The following is a 16,191-nucleotide window of genomic DNA, read 5'->3' on the forward strand; positions in this document are numbered from 1 at the left end:
AATTACCCTGTGGGAGAAAAGAAACAAAGGCTTCACTTTGATTTTTGCGACGGAAAGTTTGAGCTTGTTTTTAGCTCAATGGGTATGTATCATTTTAAAAAAAAATTTTCAATTCTTATACCAAAGACTTCCCTGTTTCCAGGAAAATTTAATTGCCCCAGCTTTTTAACTGCCAAATTTTGGGCACTGCATTTTAGGCTTGTTTTTCAGCAAATTTTTAGCTGTTAGGGATGTATCAATTTTTTAAAGTTTTTTTTCAAATTTTCACCAAAAATTGCTGTGTATCTTGGAAAATGTATTTGCTCAAAACTTTTAACTATCAAAGCTTACAAAAAGTTTTTTTTCGCAAAAAAACTGCTTTTTTTAGGATGTTTTCAGTAGATTTTCAGCTGTGGGGGAAAGCGCAAATTCAAAAATAACTTTTTTTTTCATTTTTCACCAAAAATTGCAGTGTTTTTGGGCAAATTTTTTTGCTGAAGAATTTTAGCAGTCAAAGCTATCACATTTCTGTTTTTTTTTTGCATTTTAGGTTTTTTTCAGGAGTTGGATGCAACAGTTGTTTTACACTAAAGCTAATTTTATGGTTTTATCCTTGTAACGACACCTAACAAAACTTTGATTTCAATTCGAAATTTTGAATTTTTTTTCAGTGCTGATTCAGTGCCTTATCAATGCTAATTTATCTATGAATAATGCCGAAAATAATAGCCATGAAATAAGCCTTAACGATTGCTAAAAGTTTCATAAATTTGGTGTATGTCTGAATTAGCCATAAATTTTTACACAAAACTGAGATATATCTAAATCAGCGATAATGTTTCCTGTCAACACAACGCGGGAGATCTTATAGCTGTACGAAAAAGATGACGAACTAGAAATAAAAGAAAATTGAGGAATATTCGAGGGAAATTAAATATAACACATCCCGGGTTGACCAAAAATGCTTATCATACAATTCTCATAAATGGGAAATTTCTTTTCATACAATTTCATACAATTCCCTACAAACAGAAAATTGTATGAAAACTCTTTAATAAACATAAATGGAAATTGTATAATAGGTGACAAAGACCTTGACCACTCAAAGCACCAAAGCTTGGACGGTCTTACAATTACAATGCATAAAAAAGAACCTGATTTGTTTTCCACATGTCTTTCACAAAAGATATACCAAAAGTAACAAACTTTTAGTTTTTGGCAAAACTTTTCAGTGATGAATATTTTAAATTTTTGATTTTTCAAACTATCAGTCATTGATCAAGGCATTCATAAACACGCCATAAAAAAGAAATAGGGAAATTTCAGCGTTTTTGAAAAAAAATTAAAGAGAAAAGGAAAAAAAGCCAATATTATCGTATCCAGGACTACGTTATGCACAAAAAAATTAAATTTTGCATGCAAAAATTTTTTTTTTCGAAAAATGTTTGTTTGCGTACAAAATTCGAATTGCGGTTGAAAAAAAAAATTTTGGGGCAAATTTTCAAAAAACTGGGGCAAATTTTTTGTGTCGCTTTCAAAAAATGCCAGTCAGAAAATTTCCATATATGGAAATTGTATGGAAAGCATTTTTTCAAAGAAAAATATTTTAAATCAGTTTTTTTTGTCACCAGTCTGTTCAATTAATCTCAAAAAGCCGCAGAAATGGTTTAATTTTTTTTCTATTGTTTTTCGAAAATGTATGAAAATTGTATGACAAGCATTTTCTCCATACACTTGATGTATGGATTTGTATGATAATGATTTTTGTTGTATGGAATTGTATGATAAGCCTTTTCGGTGTATGGAGGTCAACCCGGGATATTGTTTTCATTGTTTCGGCCTCATCGGTCAGGTCCAGTTGCAAGGTAGTTCAGTGTCGGGCAGCTTGTTGATTAAAAACCTTACGTTTTACACTTAAGCTAACGGTACATAACAGAATCACAGTCAAAGAGACAAACGAACTGCCATACAGTTCTGTAATTAAAAGAGAGTCACTTTGCATAGTGGTGAGGCGGTCACTTTGAAATCGTCATGTCGTGTATTCGATCCTATGCAATTATAGTGTGTGAGGACGATCTCTCTATCGACCTCTAGCTTCAGGTCCACCACAGCCTGACCAGTTTCGGCTGCAATAGTGGTACCATGTGAAAGTTCTAGACGCAAGAAAAATGGTCTTGAGTCGCAAAAAAGAGCGTCGCTCAACAAAATTAAACAGTCTGGATTGTGGGGAGATAAAAAAAATGGGCTATCTTTCAACAGGACTGTTATGGCCTACCGATAGCTCCTCTGCGATTCGCAAGAACCGCATTATTGTTAAAAGCAGAAATCAAGTTCCCAAAATACGCAAGCTGAAAGCTCTAGTTTATCAATTTTAAGATGTCAATGGTCATGGGCAATGGGCAATAGTACTGCCCCCGACTATGAACACTCCGTAGCTTCATCCAATCATCATAGAGACTCTCATTATAGAGAAAAGCTGCCACTCCAGTTAGTTTCCAGTCCTGCATGGCTCCCTGCTCATTATCTTTCTTCTCATGATATCCAGCTCGTTCTGGTTTGCATTCATCACTGGGATGAAATCCATCAGCGCAGTGCACATTTTGATCAAATCTGTCACAGGACAAAGGAAAAAATGACGATTTCTTCAGGCAACCTATTAGACTGTTGAAGAAAGAATTCCCTGCAATCAAAAATTGCTCTGATATCACCGAGTGGGGCACGCTACCTCACGTTACCATGAAGTTTCAATGTTGGAATCGAATCGTTCTCTTCTTGAAAACAAATTTTTGAGCGACATAAATATTGTAACAAAAGGGTCCAGAGAGGTACACAAAACTTCAAATTAGTTCAAGATTTTTTAGATCAGTTTCAAGTAAGATTGTTATCATAACCCAAACTTTAATAAAAAACTGAATCAAATCAGGCGAGAGAAACTTATGAAGTTCAGAACAGTTTGAAGTTTGAATTGATATAATTATGCATCTGATGCATCATAAAAAGTCAGGTTGAAGAGTAACAAAATACTTAGGTAAAAAAACATAGCGGTACAAGAACCGCTGTACTGTTTTTGATTAATTTTTTAAAATAAATTCCACTGACAAATTTAGATTTTTGCTTTTAAATTTTGCATTTGTAAAATGTTTATTTTGGCTATAGCTTCCCGGGTTGACCAAAACTTCTTATCATACAATTTCCATATATGAGAAACTTCTTGTCATACAATTTCATACAATTCCATACGTACAGAAAATTGTATGAAAACTCTATGATAAACATTTTTCCATATATGAAAATTGTATGATAGGTGTTTTCCCATAAACCAAAAATTTTGGTTTTTTCTTTCTAAAGTTTGTTTCTGAAAAACTGTCGTTTGTAGTTGCAACCGAACACAAGTGACAAAGACCTTGGTTACTCAAAACACCATAGGTTGGACGGTCTTGCATTTACAATGCATAGAAAACGACCTGGTTTCGGCTGTCTTTCACAATTGATATAACAAAAGTAACAAACTTATATTTGTTGGCAAATTTTTTTTAATGATGATTATATTAAATTTTTGAATTTCAAATTATCAGACATTGATCAAGGCGTACATTAACACCCCATACAAAAAAAGAGGAATTTTCAGCGTTTTTGAAAAAAAAAATTAAGTGAAAAGAAAATAAAAGCCAATTTTATTGTATCCAGGACTACGTTATGCACACAAAATATTAAATTTTGCATGCAAAAATTTTTTTTCGAAAAATGTTTGTTTGCGTACAAAAAACGATTCGCGGTTGAAAAAAAATTTTGGGACAAATTTTCAAAAAACTTTGGGGCAAATTTTTTGTGTCGCCATCAAAAAAATGCCAGTCATACAATTTCCATATATGGGAATTGTATGATAAGCATTTTTTTCAAAAAACGAAAACCTCAGTTTTTTATCACCAGATTGTTTTATTAGAATCAAACAGCCACAGAAATGAGTTTATACCAGTTTTCAACCATTTTTAGAAATTGTATGAAAATTGTTTGACAAGCATTTTCCCACACACTTGATGTATGGAATTGTATGATAAGCATTTTCGGTGTATGGAGGTCAACCCGGGTTAATATAGCCTTATTTAGTATAAAAAACTTAACTACGGAACCCACTTAATTTTGCGGAATCCGTAGCAACTAGCTATGAGCTTTTGTTGACGAAACAGTGACAAAACTAATGTGCCAACAAAACTCACGCTACAAATTTTTTGTGCACGAATTTCACTAATTTTTTATTTCATGGAATACACTTACATTTCATAATAATTCCAGTGATCTTCAGGCATCCAATTGTGTGAATTTCTAGTGCTTGGTTGTGTCTTGTAATGCATGACACAAAACTTATCACAGGGAAAAGATCGATAGATTTAAAGCACGAGGTGCTTCAATCATTCAAAACGTAAGTTAGAAGGAAAAAGTGTGTGAGCAAAATGAGCCAGACAGAGAAAAAGCACTTTACAAATAATCAAAACAATCTTTTGTTAATACTCAGACACTTTGTTTTAACCTTCAGTATTAAATCTTTGGTGAAATTGATGTAAATTTAAAATCAGTCATTTAAAACAAATATTTATAAACTGTAAGTTCAACGTACGTTATCAATTGTAAGTTCAAAGTCAATATATAAAATTGTGAAAGCTTCAAGGTTTTTTTATACTATTTAAAAAGAACAATAGACAATGTGCCAGAATAATTTGTTGTCATATCATTTCATATGTGAGTATTTCTATTCTAAAATTTCCGTATAGTTGATACCTACAGAGTTTTTTATGAACCCACTATGATCAACCTTTTTTCTGATGATAGGCAGTCTTTCATACAGCAGTCTTTCTAGCTTTTTTCCGGAAATGAAAACAATTGTGAGCTCAGTTTAAAATTTTTTTTTTCCAAAAAAAACATTAACTCTCCGGGTTGACCTCCATAAACACAATTGCATACACCGAAAATGCTTATCATACATCTCGATACATCAAAAGTATGGAAAAACGCTAATTATACAATTTTGATAAATTTTCAAAAATCGTTGAAAAAAGATTCGAACTAGTTTCTGTAGCTATTTGAACCAAATAAAACAGTTTGGTGACGAAAAAAACTGTTTATTTTTTTTTGGAAAAAATGATTATCATACAATTTCCATTTAAGAAAATTGTGTGACTAGCATTTTTTTGATGGCGACAACAAAAATATTTCAAGAAATATTGAAATTGCCCTATTTTTTTTTGTAACCGCAAATCAGATTTTGTACTCAAACGAACATTTTTCATAAAAAAACTTTGAAGGAAAAATTCAATTTTTTGTCTGCATAACGTAGTACGTTTTGATTTTTTTCTCGTTTCTCAGAATAATTTTTTTCAAACAGAATGAAAACTTCTTTTTCTTTGGTATAGCATGTTTGCATGGCATGCCCAAACCAATGTCTGATAACTTGAAAATTCTAATTTAAAAAAATCATCTTTGAAAATTTTGCCAAAATTTAAAAGTTTGATACTTGAATTATTTTATTTGTGAAGAGAACTCTTACAGAATTCAGGTCGTTTCCAATAAATTGTAGATGCCAGACGTTCAGCCCTTTGGTGACTCTAGTTTTGAGTAAGCAATGGTTTTAGTCACTTGTGTTCGGTCGCGAACACATCCCAATAATTTTGGGCAATAAAAAATCAACTTTTTGGTTTATGAAAAAATGCTTTTCTTAAAATTTCCATAAAAAAAATGCTTGTCTTAGAATTTTCTCAACATTTAACGTTTCTATGGAATTGTACGAGTTTCTATGATAAGCTTCTTTCTATATGAAAATTGTATGATAAGCATTATATTGTATTATATATATATGTGTGTGTGTGTGTGTGACCTAAATTAATACTATGGGGCTTCTCTATAGAAATTGACATCTATTTAGTATCTGACATTAGGAGAAAACAATTTCTAGATACATTTAAAATCAATTTAAAGCCCAACCATGTTTTATTTAGAAATTGTTGTTCATACTTTTGAAGCTTTCAGGGTTAGCTGTTTTTTTTGGGGAGATCAACTCGGATTATAGTTCATAAAATTACTGCTGCTTTCGTTTTTAATATTTTTATTGGAATCAAATATATCTGTTAACATTTGCATTTCTCTCTCAAAATTTGGCTATTAGAGCTTAAGAAATTGCACTAGAAATGATCCAGATCCTTTGAATGAGGTTTTTTAATATCAAACTGAAAACTGAAAAATTTTAAAGTTGATGAGCAAGTTTAATTAGTTTTTTTCCGGGAAAAAAAATCTTTGAAACGAATCTGCACAAGAGCTTTTTGTGACGATCGCAGATTTTTTTGCTGCTATTTTTTTTGCTGCTATTTAACCTTAACCTCATTTTCGTGTGAAACAAAGTTAATGAGAGTGAAAACATCTTTTAACCTGACTATTTTATTTTTTACAAATACAAAAATGTAAAGTAGTCTTGATTTTGCTGTTGGCATTTACTTTGGTACAAAACTATCATCGTATTTCAAATCATTCAATTGACAACAATCCTATTAAAGTGGAAGATAGAATCAAAACTTATTTGATTTTAGTTGAAGTTAATAACTAAAAACAATTCGTATGCAATGATCAAGAAATGATTTCAGCTGTAAAGAAGGGCAGCTATCGAAGGCCCCTCCTGTAGGCTGCTGTCTTTCACCCGTACACACAATTGATGACCATCGATTGGATGGAAAAATTGTATTTTATAGTAATTATTATTGTTATAGAGTTCTCTGTCCCAGTTTACAAACAAAGTGCCATCGTCTGTAAACCATTTGTGTTGCTGTGGAAGATCTGATTCAGTCATGACAACAAGATAGTTTTCGTTCTCAACACTGAAACAGACTGAAGTAATGATCATACCCTTCGATTTGTAAGTTTGAATCTCATTTTCCAGTTCTGTCCTGGTCTTTGCAGTCAGCACTTTTTGTTTCTTGCCCTTGAATTCTTCAACTCCGGCTGTGAGTAGAAAATAGTACTTGGAATTCAGAGCAAAACAGCCTGTGATTGACAGATCTTGAGACGCTAAGTCTTTTGGACTTTCTGAAGGCATAATTACCTGGAAGTTACCATAACCCTCGATTGCGTAAGCGTAAATTTTACCCGTCGATTGATCTGCTGCGACGGAGTAAATAAACTTTCCCGACTTTTTCTGAGACTTCATCTCTTTCATAAACTCTTCAAAACTTGCACTGCACCAAAAGTCTTTTTTCCTCCTCTTATATTTTGCGTAAGAACCAAACACGGTATACATGTAGTTGCTGTGTACGCACTGGTTAAGAAGCACCTGTTCGTCATTGAATGTGTAGTACTTCACAAGATCGATAAAAGTGACCTTATTGTACTTCAATGGGTCTCTGAAATCTTCTTGTCTTCCTCGGCTGTAGAGAGGTGTACTTGTTGGTCTTCCATCGGGTAGTTGATCTCCTTGACCAGTTAAGTAGAGTGTCAAATCTCCTCCTTTATCTAAAGCCAAATTGTCTCCAGGTTGAATTAGTATGAGACTTAAGCGTCAAATTTTAACTTTAATTTTTCTGACAAAATTGTCATTTTTTTCTAATCTAACCCGGAGATTAATTTTTCTGACAAAATTGTCATTTTTTTCTAATCTAACCCGGAGATTAAAGATTTTGTGTTTGCGTGGATATAGATCTTCATGATTTTTTCGGAAAAATGGCGTATTGTTCCAGTGAACAGATCCAAACTTTTCAGCAAACGAATGGACACAAAGCTGAATTAGTATGAGTGTTAAGTGTCGAAAATCGATACTTTTTGACCAATTATTATTTTGTTATAATGTAACCCGAAAATTAAAGCTTATATGTTAGCATAAACATCTAGTCGGTTTCTTCACCAAAATGACTTCTTATTCCAGTGAAAAGATCAAAAGCTTCCAGCAAGCAAAATTTTGTTTTTATTATTTCTGAAGAATGCATGTTGTTTTTGAAAAGCAGTTTAAGACTTTTTAACCTTACTTTTTCAACACTTTCAGTTTAGTGCAAAAAATCAATGTTAAATTTTGGTTTATGATTCCTAATTTTCATGTCTTCAAAGTTAATTTTTCATATTGTTCAAAACAGGAAAACCGTTTTTTTTGCAAAAAAATCAGGATGTGTCATCCGCAAGCTGATCGGTTTGAACTTGATTTCATATTTTTCATTTAAAATAGTTACCCGGCATTATAAAAAAACGGCAGGAGAACCTTACTTTAAATTACCCCTTGATTTACAGAAGCCCATCTAGGCCTGTTATCACCAACTTTTGGGCAGTAACTTTGGTCAAAACAAATTTTGGTCGGAACAAAATATTTCATGAGCTTCATTTGAAAATTCCTATTAATCTATTTTAATTTTAAAATGTTGATGTTAAACATGATTCAATTCTTCAGCAAGTTCAAAAACTACAGCTTTGGTACAATTTTTAGCTTAAAAAACTTCTATTATTCTTCATTTGAAGTTATAACCGCCGTCAATCCACGTCTTATTTTCTTGGAAGCCAGACTGAGTGCATCTTATTGGATCATATTGAATTTTTCTTCAAAAAATTAGTGCATGCTTTAAAGTTCATTTACAAGCAAAGATCGACGCAGAACTATTTTAAACTAAAAAGCACAATTAAAAAGCACAACCCGTTTCTTCTAAGTTTGTGAAAATACAAAACACTGAGTGACTTTAAATCGCCTGCAGTAGCGCTCGATTGAAGCAATAGGTTGAGTAAAAAACATCAACCATCTGAACCAACTTCATTCAGTGTAGCACTTTTTTTCATCGTTCTTCATGCTCAAGCTTGACTTGTTGCAACCCGGTAACCTTGTTTCCGGTAGCTTTGAGTTCGATGAAACTCATCATTAGATATATCAGTGGCATCCGAACGTTATTCTAAACTAGAAACTGTAGTATGTCTAAATAGACCATTCAATTTGGTAGCAATAACGTCCCAATATGACTTGGTTACGTGATAATGTGATAATGTCATTTGATCAGATTTCTTGAAATACCGACAAAAAAACACTTTTTGAATATATTTTTAACACAAGGCAGCTCCAAGAGGTTTATGTCTTTGAATTAAAATGCCGCCGCAGAATCTAGCAGCTGTATAGCTGCTTCAGTAGCTTGATGTTTTTATTAGATTTTTTGTGTCCAACGTCGAGCTTAGGACTATCAACTTTAACCTTTAGGTGTTGACATGCCATTTGTTTTAATATACTCAAATTGTGCGAATGCATAAGAGTAAACTGCATAATCATGTGAAATATCCTTTTGTTTCATTTTATAAAAGTTCTAATTGACAATAACACCCGGTACCGGGTTCGAGGTTACCGGGTTGACCAAAAATGATAATCATACAATTTTGGTATATAGAAAAAAACTAATTATACACTTTTTTATGCAATTCCATGCGTACAGAAAATTGCATGAAAGGTCTATGATTAGTGATTTTTCACTTATGAAAATTGTATGACTAGCATTTTTCCATAAGCCGAAAAAAAATGATTTTTTTTATTTCAAATTTAATTTCTCAAACTTTTAGGTTTGTTCGTTATCGAACACAAGTGACAAAAACCATGGTTCACTCATCACTAGAGTCAACAAAGGTTTGCTCGTCTCGCATTTACAATGCATTGGCAATTACCTGAATTGTATCAGAGTTTTCTTACACAAATGATATTCTGAAAGCATCAAACTTGTAAATTTTCGCAAAAATTTTCAAAGTTGATTATTTTCACAATTGGAATCTGTACCCGCACCGTTTTTAATTGATTATAATGGGTTCCCGAGATAAAAAAAAACTCCATTATCATCTTTTACAGATGAAAATCGATTATATTGCCATTTTAATCGATTGTTTTTTTTGAAGTAACCCATTATAATCCATTAAAATTGGTCCTATTTTATTTGTAGAACTAAATTCGATTAATTCTGCAGAATTCTTGCATTATTTTATTTGCAGAACTAAATTCGATTAATTCTGCAGAATTTTTGCAATTTTGCAGGAAATTTGCAAAATGTATGCTATGCCTTTTACTAAACGCCATGTCTCAACTTCACCCCCACAAGTTTTTTTTACCTCCCCCGAACTAAAGAGGGGGGGGGGCGGTAAATTGGGGAGTGTCAATCATTAACCCAAAATCAACCAATAAAAAACCCCCCGTGCTCAACTTCAAGGGGGCGAATGGCAGTTGTGGTCAACTGGCGGGGGAGAAGTAAACTGGCAAGGGGCTAAAGGGGGGGTAAAGTAAACTGGCGGGAGGGGTTAAAATTTACGGGGGATTATGATTTGTTTTTATTGGATTATAATAGATTATTTTGTAAATTTAAAGATACTGACCATATTATGGCAATATAATCAATTATGATCCATGGACGCTCGGTGCGGGTAAATGATCAGACATTAATCAAGGCAAATTTTAACATGCCATACAAAAAATATGAGTTTCCAGCTTTTTCGAAGAAAAATATCCAGAGAAAAAACTAAATTTTGCATGCAATTCTTTTTCGGAAAATATTTTCAAAATACAAAATTCAATTTGCGGTTGAAAAGAAAAAACAATATTTGGTGCAATTTTTGTTTTCGCCGTCAAAAAATGCTAGTCATTCAATATCCATATATGGAAATCATTTGATGAGCATTTTTTGACAAAAATTTTTCCTTTTAGTGCGATACACCAAATTTTATGCCAAAACAAGAAAAAAATTCTTGAAAAATTCGATGGCACCATTTTAGCAAAACGTATGAAATTTGTAGGAGTAGCAATTTTTCATTGACTAAGTTTATGGAAGTGTAGGACTAGAATTTTTATTCTATGTAGGTCAACCCGGGAAAACGCCTTGCAAATCGGGGGACACATTTAGCATAAAACTATCAATATAAAGACAGATGAGTAACTTATTTTGTTTGATATCGAAAATAATGATAAATAAATTCACCCCCTTGGTTGAAGGCAGCTTGATGCATTTTAGTTGCAGAAAGACAATCGAATCCTTCAATTTGTTTCTGAGTGCAAAAGTTAGACCATGTGCCACTAAAACACGCGTCACTGACGATAGTAGGCGGAGTCATGCCAGCTGGCATCCATTCCAGAATTTCCTCAATGCCAACTACCCCGTCTGTGAAGCACCAGTTCCCAGTTGGCAATTCACCGTGACCGGTATAGTAGAGCATTGGCTTGAAGTCATTTGCTCTGCAGAAGTCAAAGAACTCCCTGAGGTGGTTCTCCACTTCTCGTTTATGCATTTCGATGTTTTGGATTTTGTTTTTTAGGGTGTGACCAACTGCGCGTTCCATGTTTACAAAATCATTGCTGACTCTTTTCAGAAAAGTACTTCCGTCCCCTGTAAAAAATTAATTAGAAACGAAATGAAGCGACTAATGTTTAAAAAAAGGGTGAATTAGCTTAACATCAATTGAGACTAATACGATAAAAACTACAGTTGATTTATGGAGAATGATCACAACTTTGTTGAACTACTCAGCTTTAACGACATTTCAGCTCTGTGCGGCTTAAACCTTTGACTATATACGCATAGTTTCAAATTACTTTCTGGGTAATACAAAGACTGGGGGGAGGGAGTCAAGGTTTTTCCGCTTATCAAACTCATTTAAGTACCGCGGGCTCCAGTCAGCCGTTATTGTTTATAAACCTGGAATTAGAATAACCGTTTTTACACTGTTATGATTAAGTACCCGGGTTGACCTTAAACCGTAGAAGTTTTTGTAATATAAAACTCACAAATTCTTACCAAATTATGCTCTAAGAATGTCAATCCCCCCAGTGATAGCTACTAAAGATTTGCCAAACCTAAATAAAAGCAGTAAATTAACACTACAGCGTTCTGTTTGTAATTAGAATTTCGCTGCATTCTGATTGGTCAAAAATTCGACAATCTTAACCAACTTAATAATCACCCCCCACCCCTTCTTGAAAAAGGGGTAACTGTTAGGTAGATGCAAAAATTGTAAAATGGTGACTTTTTGACCTTCACCCACCCTGTGCATCACTCCTCGCTTCTCTCTCTCCCTTTTGCGATAGAATTACAGCATCCGGGGGGTGTCTGGACCCTGCAATGAGGAGCCAGCGTCTCTCTTTCGTAGTCGGACACCATTCGTCTATATCGATCAGTTTTCCCGCGCCCTGTGCGATGGCAGAGCCTGCAAAGGCGGTGTTTGGGTCGACGTTTTTGTACATATCTGATAAAACATGACAAGCTTAGGAATAATTGTTATCAGCAATTCAATATGTGTTGGAAAATTAGAACAGCAAAGTCGAGCAAATAAAACATGTAATTCATAATCAACTACCTTGAATTGTACTTTTTTGTTGAAAACGCTTTTTTTTTACAAGTATTTCATAACGTGTAATTGCAGGACGTTTTTTATACAGCACGCTTTTTTGTTGAATAGCTGGAATTGAAAAGTCGAGCAAACTGAGCAATGCAATACATAAATACAACAGCTCATTATGCTACCCGCACTGACATAAATGGATTAGAATGTACGATTTTAGTATGAAAAAAGTACGTTGATTAAATTTAGATCAATTTTAGTATAAAAAAAGTACGTTGATTAATTTTAGATCGATTTTAGTATGAAAAAAGTACGACGATAAAACAAAAAAGATGAAGATTGATTTGGATCGATTTAAAATCTATTTAAATTGATCTTAAATCCCAGCTAAAAAAATTGACCCAAATCGATTTTAAATCAATTTAAATGCATTTTTTCCAGACTGATTTTGTTTTAATTTTAAGGGGATTAAAACGGATTTAAATCGATTTAAATCGATTTTTTTTATTTGAGATTTATCAGTTTCGAAATTTGATTGCATTTATTCATTGCCTATCATTTTTCATTTTACATCGATAGCGTATTGTAGCATAAGAAAGACCAAATAAAAAGAACAAAATATCGATGAAGTTCTTTGATTTTCGTGCATATTTTGAGTTCAAAAACTGATCTATAATGACCCTTTTCTTGATTCGTTTTATAAGTTTTGCCCAAAATCTGATTCATTATCATATCTTTCTATGATATAATTGCATATTAACGAGATCAAATTTTAATTTAATCTGACCTTTTTCTTGTTTGTTACATAGGATTTTGCAAAATCTGCTTACAACAATTTTCTATAATTTCATTGCCTTTTTTCGTGCTTGAAACTGATTTATGTGGATAATTTTAATAAATTCTATAACATCTGGCACGAGTGTTTACATTTAAAAATCAAGAATAAACTTTCCAACAATTTGTTAAGGGTTATGTTTCTTTCGCCTTGTTAGCAAAAAAATCTATTTTAGTGTGTCGGAAAATCCATCGAAATTGATTTAAATCGATTTTTTAGACATTTAAATCGATTGGAAATTTTCAAAAAGATCGATTTAAATCGATTTAAAATGGATTTAAGTGAAAATCTGATGGATTTAAGTGAGATTCGGATGGATTTTATTGAGTCGGAAAATCCATCGAAATCGATTTGAATCGATTTTTTAGACACTTAAATCGATTTAAAATTTTCAAAAAGATCAATTTAAATTGATTTAAAATCCATTTAAGTTCTTAAAATGTACATGGTTAATCGATTTGGATTGATTTAAAATCAATATAAATCGACCGGAAACCATTTCTGTCAGTGCGGGTAGTTTGTATACTCGCTCAATCATAGACTCGTTTAGTCAAGGGATTTAAAAGGTGCAAAATTTTCAGTTTTAGCGAAACAAAATGAATGAAAACTTTGTCTTCACGTTTCTGCCGTCTTCTCTACAACTACAAGAAATTTACGGCTGAAAATTTTGACATAAGATGGAGGAATTTTTTTTTCAGGTTAAAACCGGATAAAAAACCGCAAAAAAATGTTTTGCAAATTGAGGGCGTCAGAAAAGTGTTTTTAGTGTCTAAAAGCTCCCGTAAAGAGCAGACCCGGGTTGACTAAAAAAGCTAGTCATACAATTTTTTATGTGACTTTATCATTGCACCCGACCAGAAAATTTCCTGATAACTCTATGACTGGCATTTTTTTTACAGTGTGAAACCGTGTGATTAGCCGTTTTTCGCTTTGTGAAGTTGTGTGACTAGCTTTTTTCCGTTGTATGGATTTGTGTGACAAAAAAAATGAGTTTAGCTTCAAGTTTTTAGTGTTCAGCTCTACACTGAAAAATCAAATCTGTTCTCAAATGAGAAAAGCCAACAGATTGAGTGGCAAGAATCCCACATTTTTAAGTTTCGCCTTTTGTTTTATTGTTTTAAGCTGTTTGTGCAAGGCTTAATGTTTTCTTTTTGGAAAGTTTGAATGTATGTAAACCGCGGTCTGTTTTTAACACGCGGTCTTCTACATATAATTCTGGCTTTGAAAAAAAGTTTCTGGCTTTACACAAAACACACATTTTCTAAAAAAAAGCTGCCTGGACTACGTTATAGGCAAAAAGTTGCAGTTTTGCATTCAATTTTTTTCGAGACTCGTTTTTTTTGGGTCTGGAAACTTTTTTTGCGACAACAGAAGAAAAAAAATTTTTCCCCAATTTTTAGAACACAATTTTTATCCATCAGTCAATTAGTTTCACTACAATTACATTTAGGGTATCAGTTTTGAATATTCTCCGTTTAGGTATATCATTTTTTGTGTATGTAGAAAAACACGCTTTTCAAGAAATGTTAGTTGTGCAATTTTCAAAGAAAGAACTCGTATGAGTAGAGTTTTTTCATAAAGTCTTTTTGTGAAAACGTACAACTAGTATGTAGAAGGAGAAGCAATTCAAAACTTTGAACGTTGAAAAGACTTAAGATGTCAACCCGTGGAAAACATTCAAACGTATTCATTGAAAATCTGTGCCCTCATACCGGTTTCATTTCAACTTAGAAATTTTGTCAAGCCTTTGGACAAAAGTTCACTGAAATTTCTGCAAAATAATAAGTATTAGCAAATCTGATTTAAATTTTGTTTTTGTCGCTCAGTAGTTTGTGTATTTCTTCTAAGTGAAAGAAAGCTTGATTGAAGGCCTAGCTTAGATTTAGATCCTTAGCTTTCAAAGGAAAAAATTGTTTTATTCTGAAAAAAAAATCTTTTTTCATCATATGCTAAAATTTCAGTCGTGAATCTTTAGCTGTTGTACAGAATACACTAAAATGTGAAACAATTTTGTTGAAGTTATGGTCAAAAAAATAAAGCTGCAACTTTTCTGTCCTGTAACTGCTTCATCGTAATCAATCAAAAACGCCCCGGAAACCTTGCAGCAAAAATCACACTAAAACATGCTCATCTTGTCATCTGATATGCTCAGGGGACTAATTGAAAATACTTGCAATTGTGACGAACTTTTAAACTCCATCAGAAAAATCAAATTACAAAATCGTCAACTAAATTGTACACATAGTACAAAATACAAAGTTACCTGTGGTTTTCAGATGAAAATGTTTAGTTCTCTGGTGATCAAAAGCTAACTAATGCAAAATGAGTGTAAACTGTGGTAATTGCAAAAAAATAATTGAAAAAATTTTGACTTCGTTCGTTCAAAACGACAACTACTGTTGTCCAAAAAATAGCAATAGGTGTTCAGTTTAGTTCAAATAATGAAGGCTGTGAATGGTTATTACTTTCATAAAAAGTCGATGAATGAGAAACGTTTTAAAAACACATGTAACAACTTGATTTTTTTTTTCGTCTAGCAGCTCGCCATGTGTTTGTAAACCGTATAGACGCTCAGCTTTTTTTTAAAAAGTTTAACACCTTATTTTTAAATTAATACGTGCATAAAAGCAAGTTTACATAGCACTTAAAAGCAGCAACTAGGTAAAAACAAAAACTGCAATAAAAAAAATTCAAAAATTTTCCGTCTTTAAGCCCGAATTTAATTCCCAGTAATAACCATCGATGAATTATAGCTAGTGCACTTATACTAACACTTTGATGGAGGTTTTTGTGTTATTTCACAGGTCGATGAATTAGCCTCTATTTATCTATAAACATAGATAAATTAGCGATGATTTATCGATGACTTAACGCTGGAAACGAAATAGTTTTACTAGATAATCGCTAAGTCATGGCTAAATTTTTCGGGTTAAATGCTAAATAAGTAAAACATAGAACATCAAAAAACATCAATTTGATTTTCTTTTAGTTACCCGTGCCCAGTAAATGTGCTAAATCAGATTCAAAATACTCAATAAATCCCACTCGCTATTCATCGCTAGTTAATT

General features: G+C 32.7%; 1 protein-coding gene across 1 annotated transcript; it reads right to left on the reverse strand.

Moving 5' to 3' along the window:
- Nucleotides 1-6,473: 6,473 nt before the first annotated feature.
- LOC134840052 (uncharacterized) lies at nt 6,474-15,533 on the reverse strand. Its single transcript, XM_063855694.1, has 4 exons — nt 15,387-15,533; nt 11,992-12,192; nt 10,932-11,336; nt 6,474-7,470 (listed from the first exon to the last, which is right to left on the reverse strand). Exons 2-4 carry the CDS (start codon nt 12,188-12,190, stop codon nt 6,605-6,607), a joined length of 1,470 nt encoding a protein of 489 aa, XP_063711764.1. The 5' UTR covers nt 12,191-12,192; nt 15,387-15,533; the 3' UTR covers nt 6,474-6,604.
- Between the last annotated feature and the right edge of the window lie 658 nt (nt 15,534-16,191).

The sequence above is a fragment of the Symsagittifera roscoffensis genome, chromosome 2 (assembly GCF_963678635.1).
Source record: "Symsagittifera roscoffensis chromosome 2, txSymRosc1.1, whole genome shotgun sequence".
Lineage (NCBI taxonomy): Eukaryota > Metazoa > Xenacoelomorpha > Acoela > Convolutidae > Symsagittifera > Symsagittifera roscoffensis.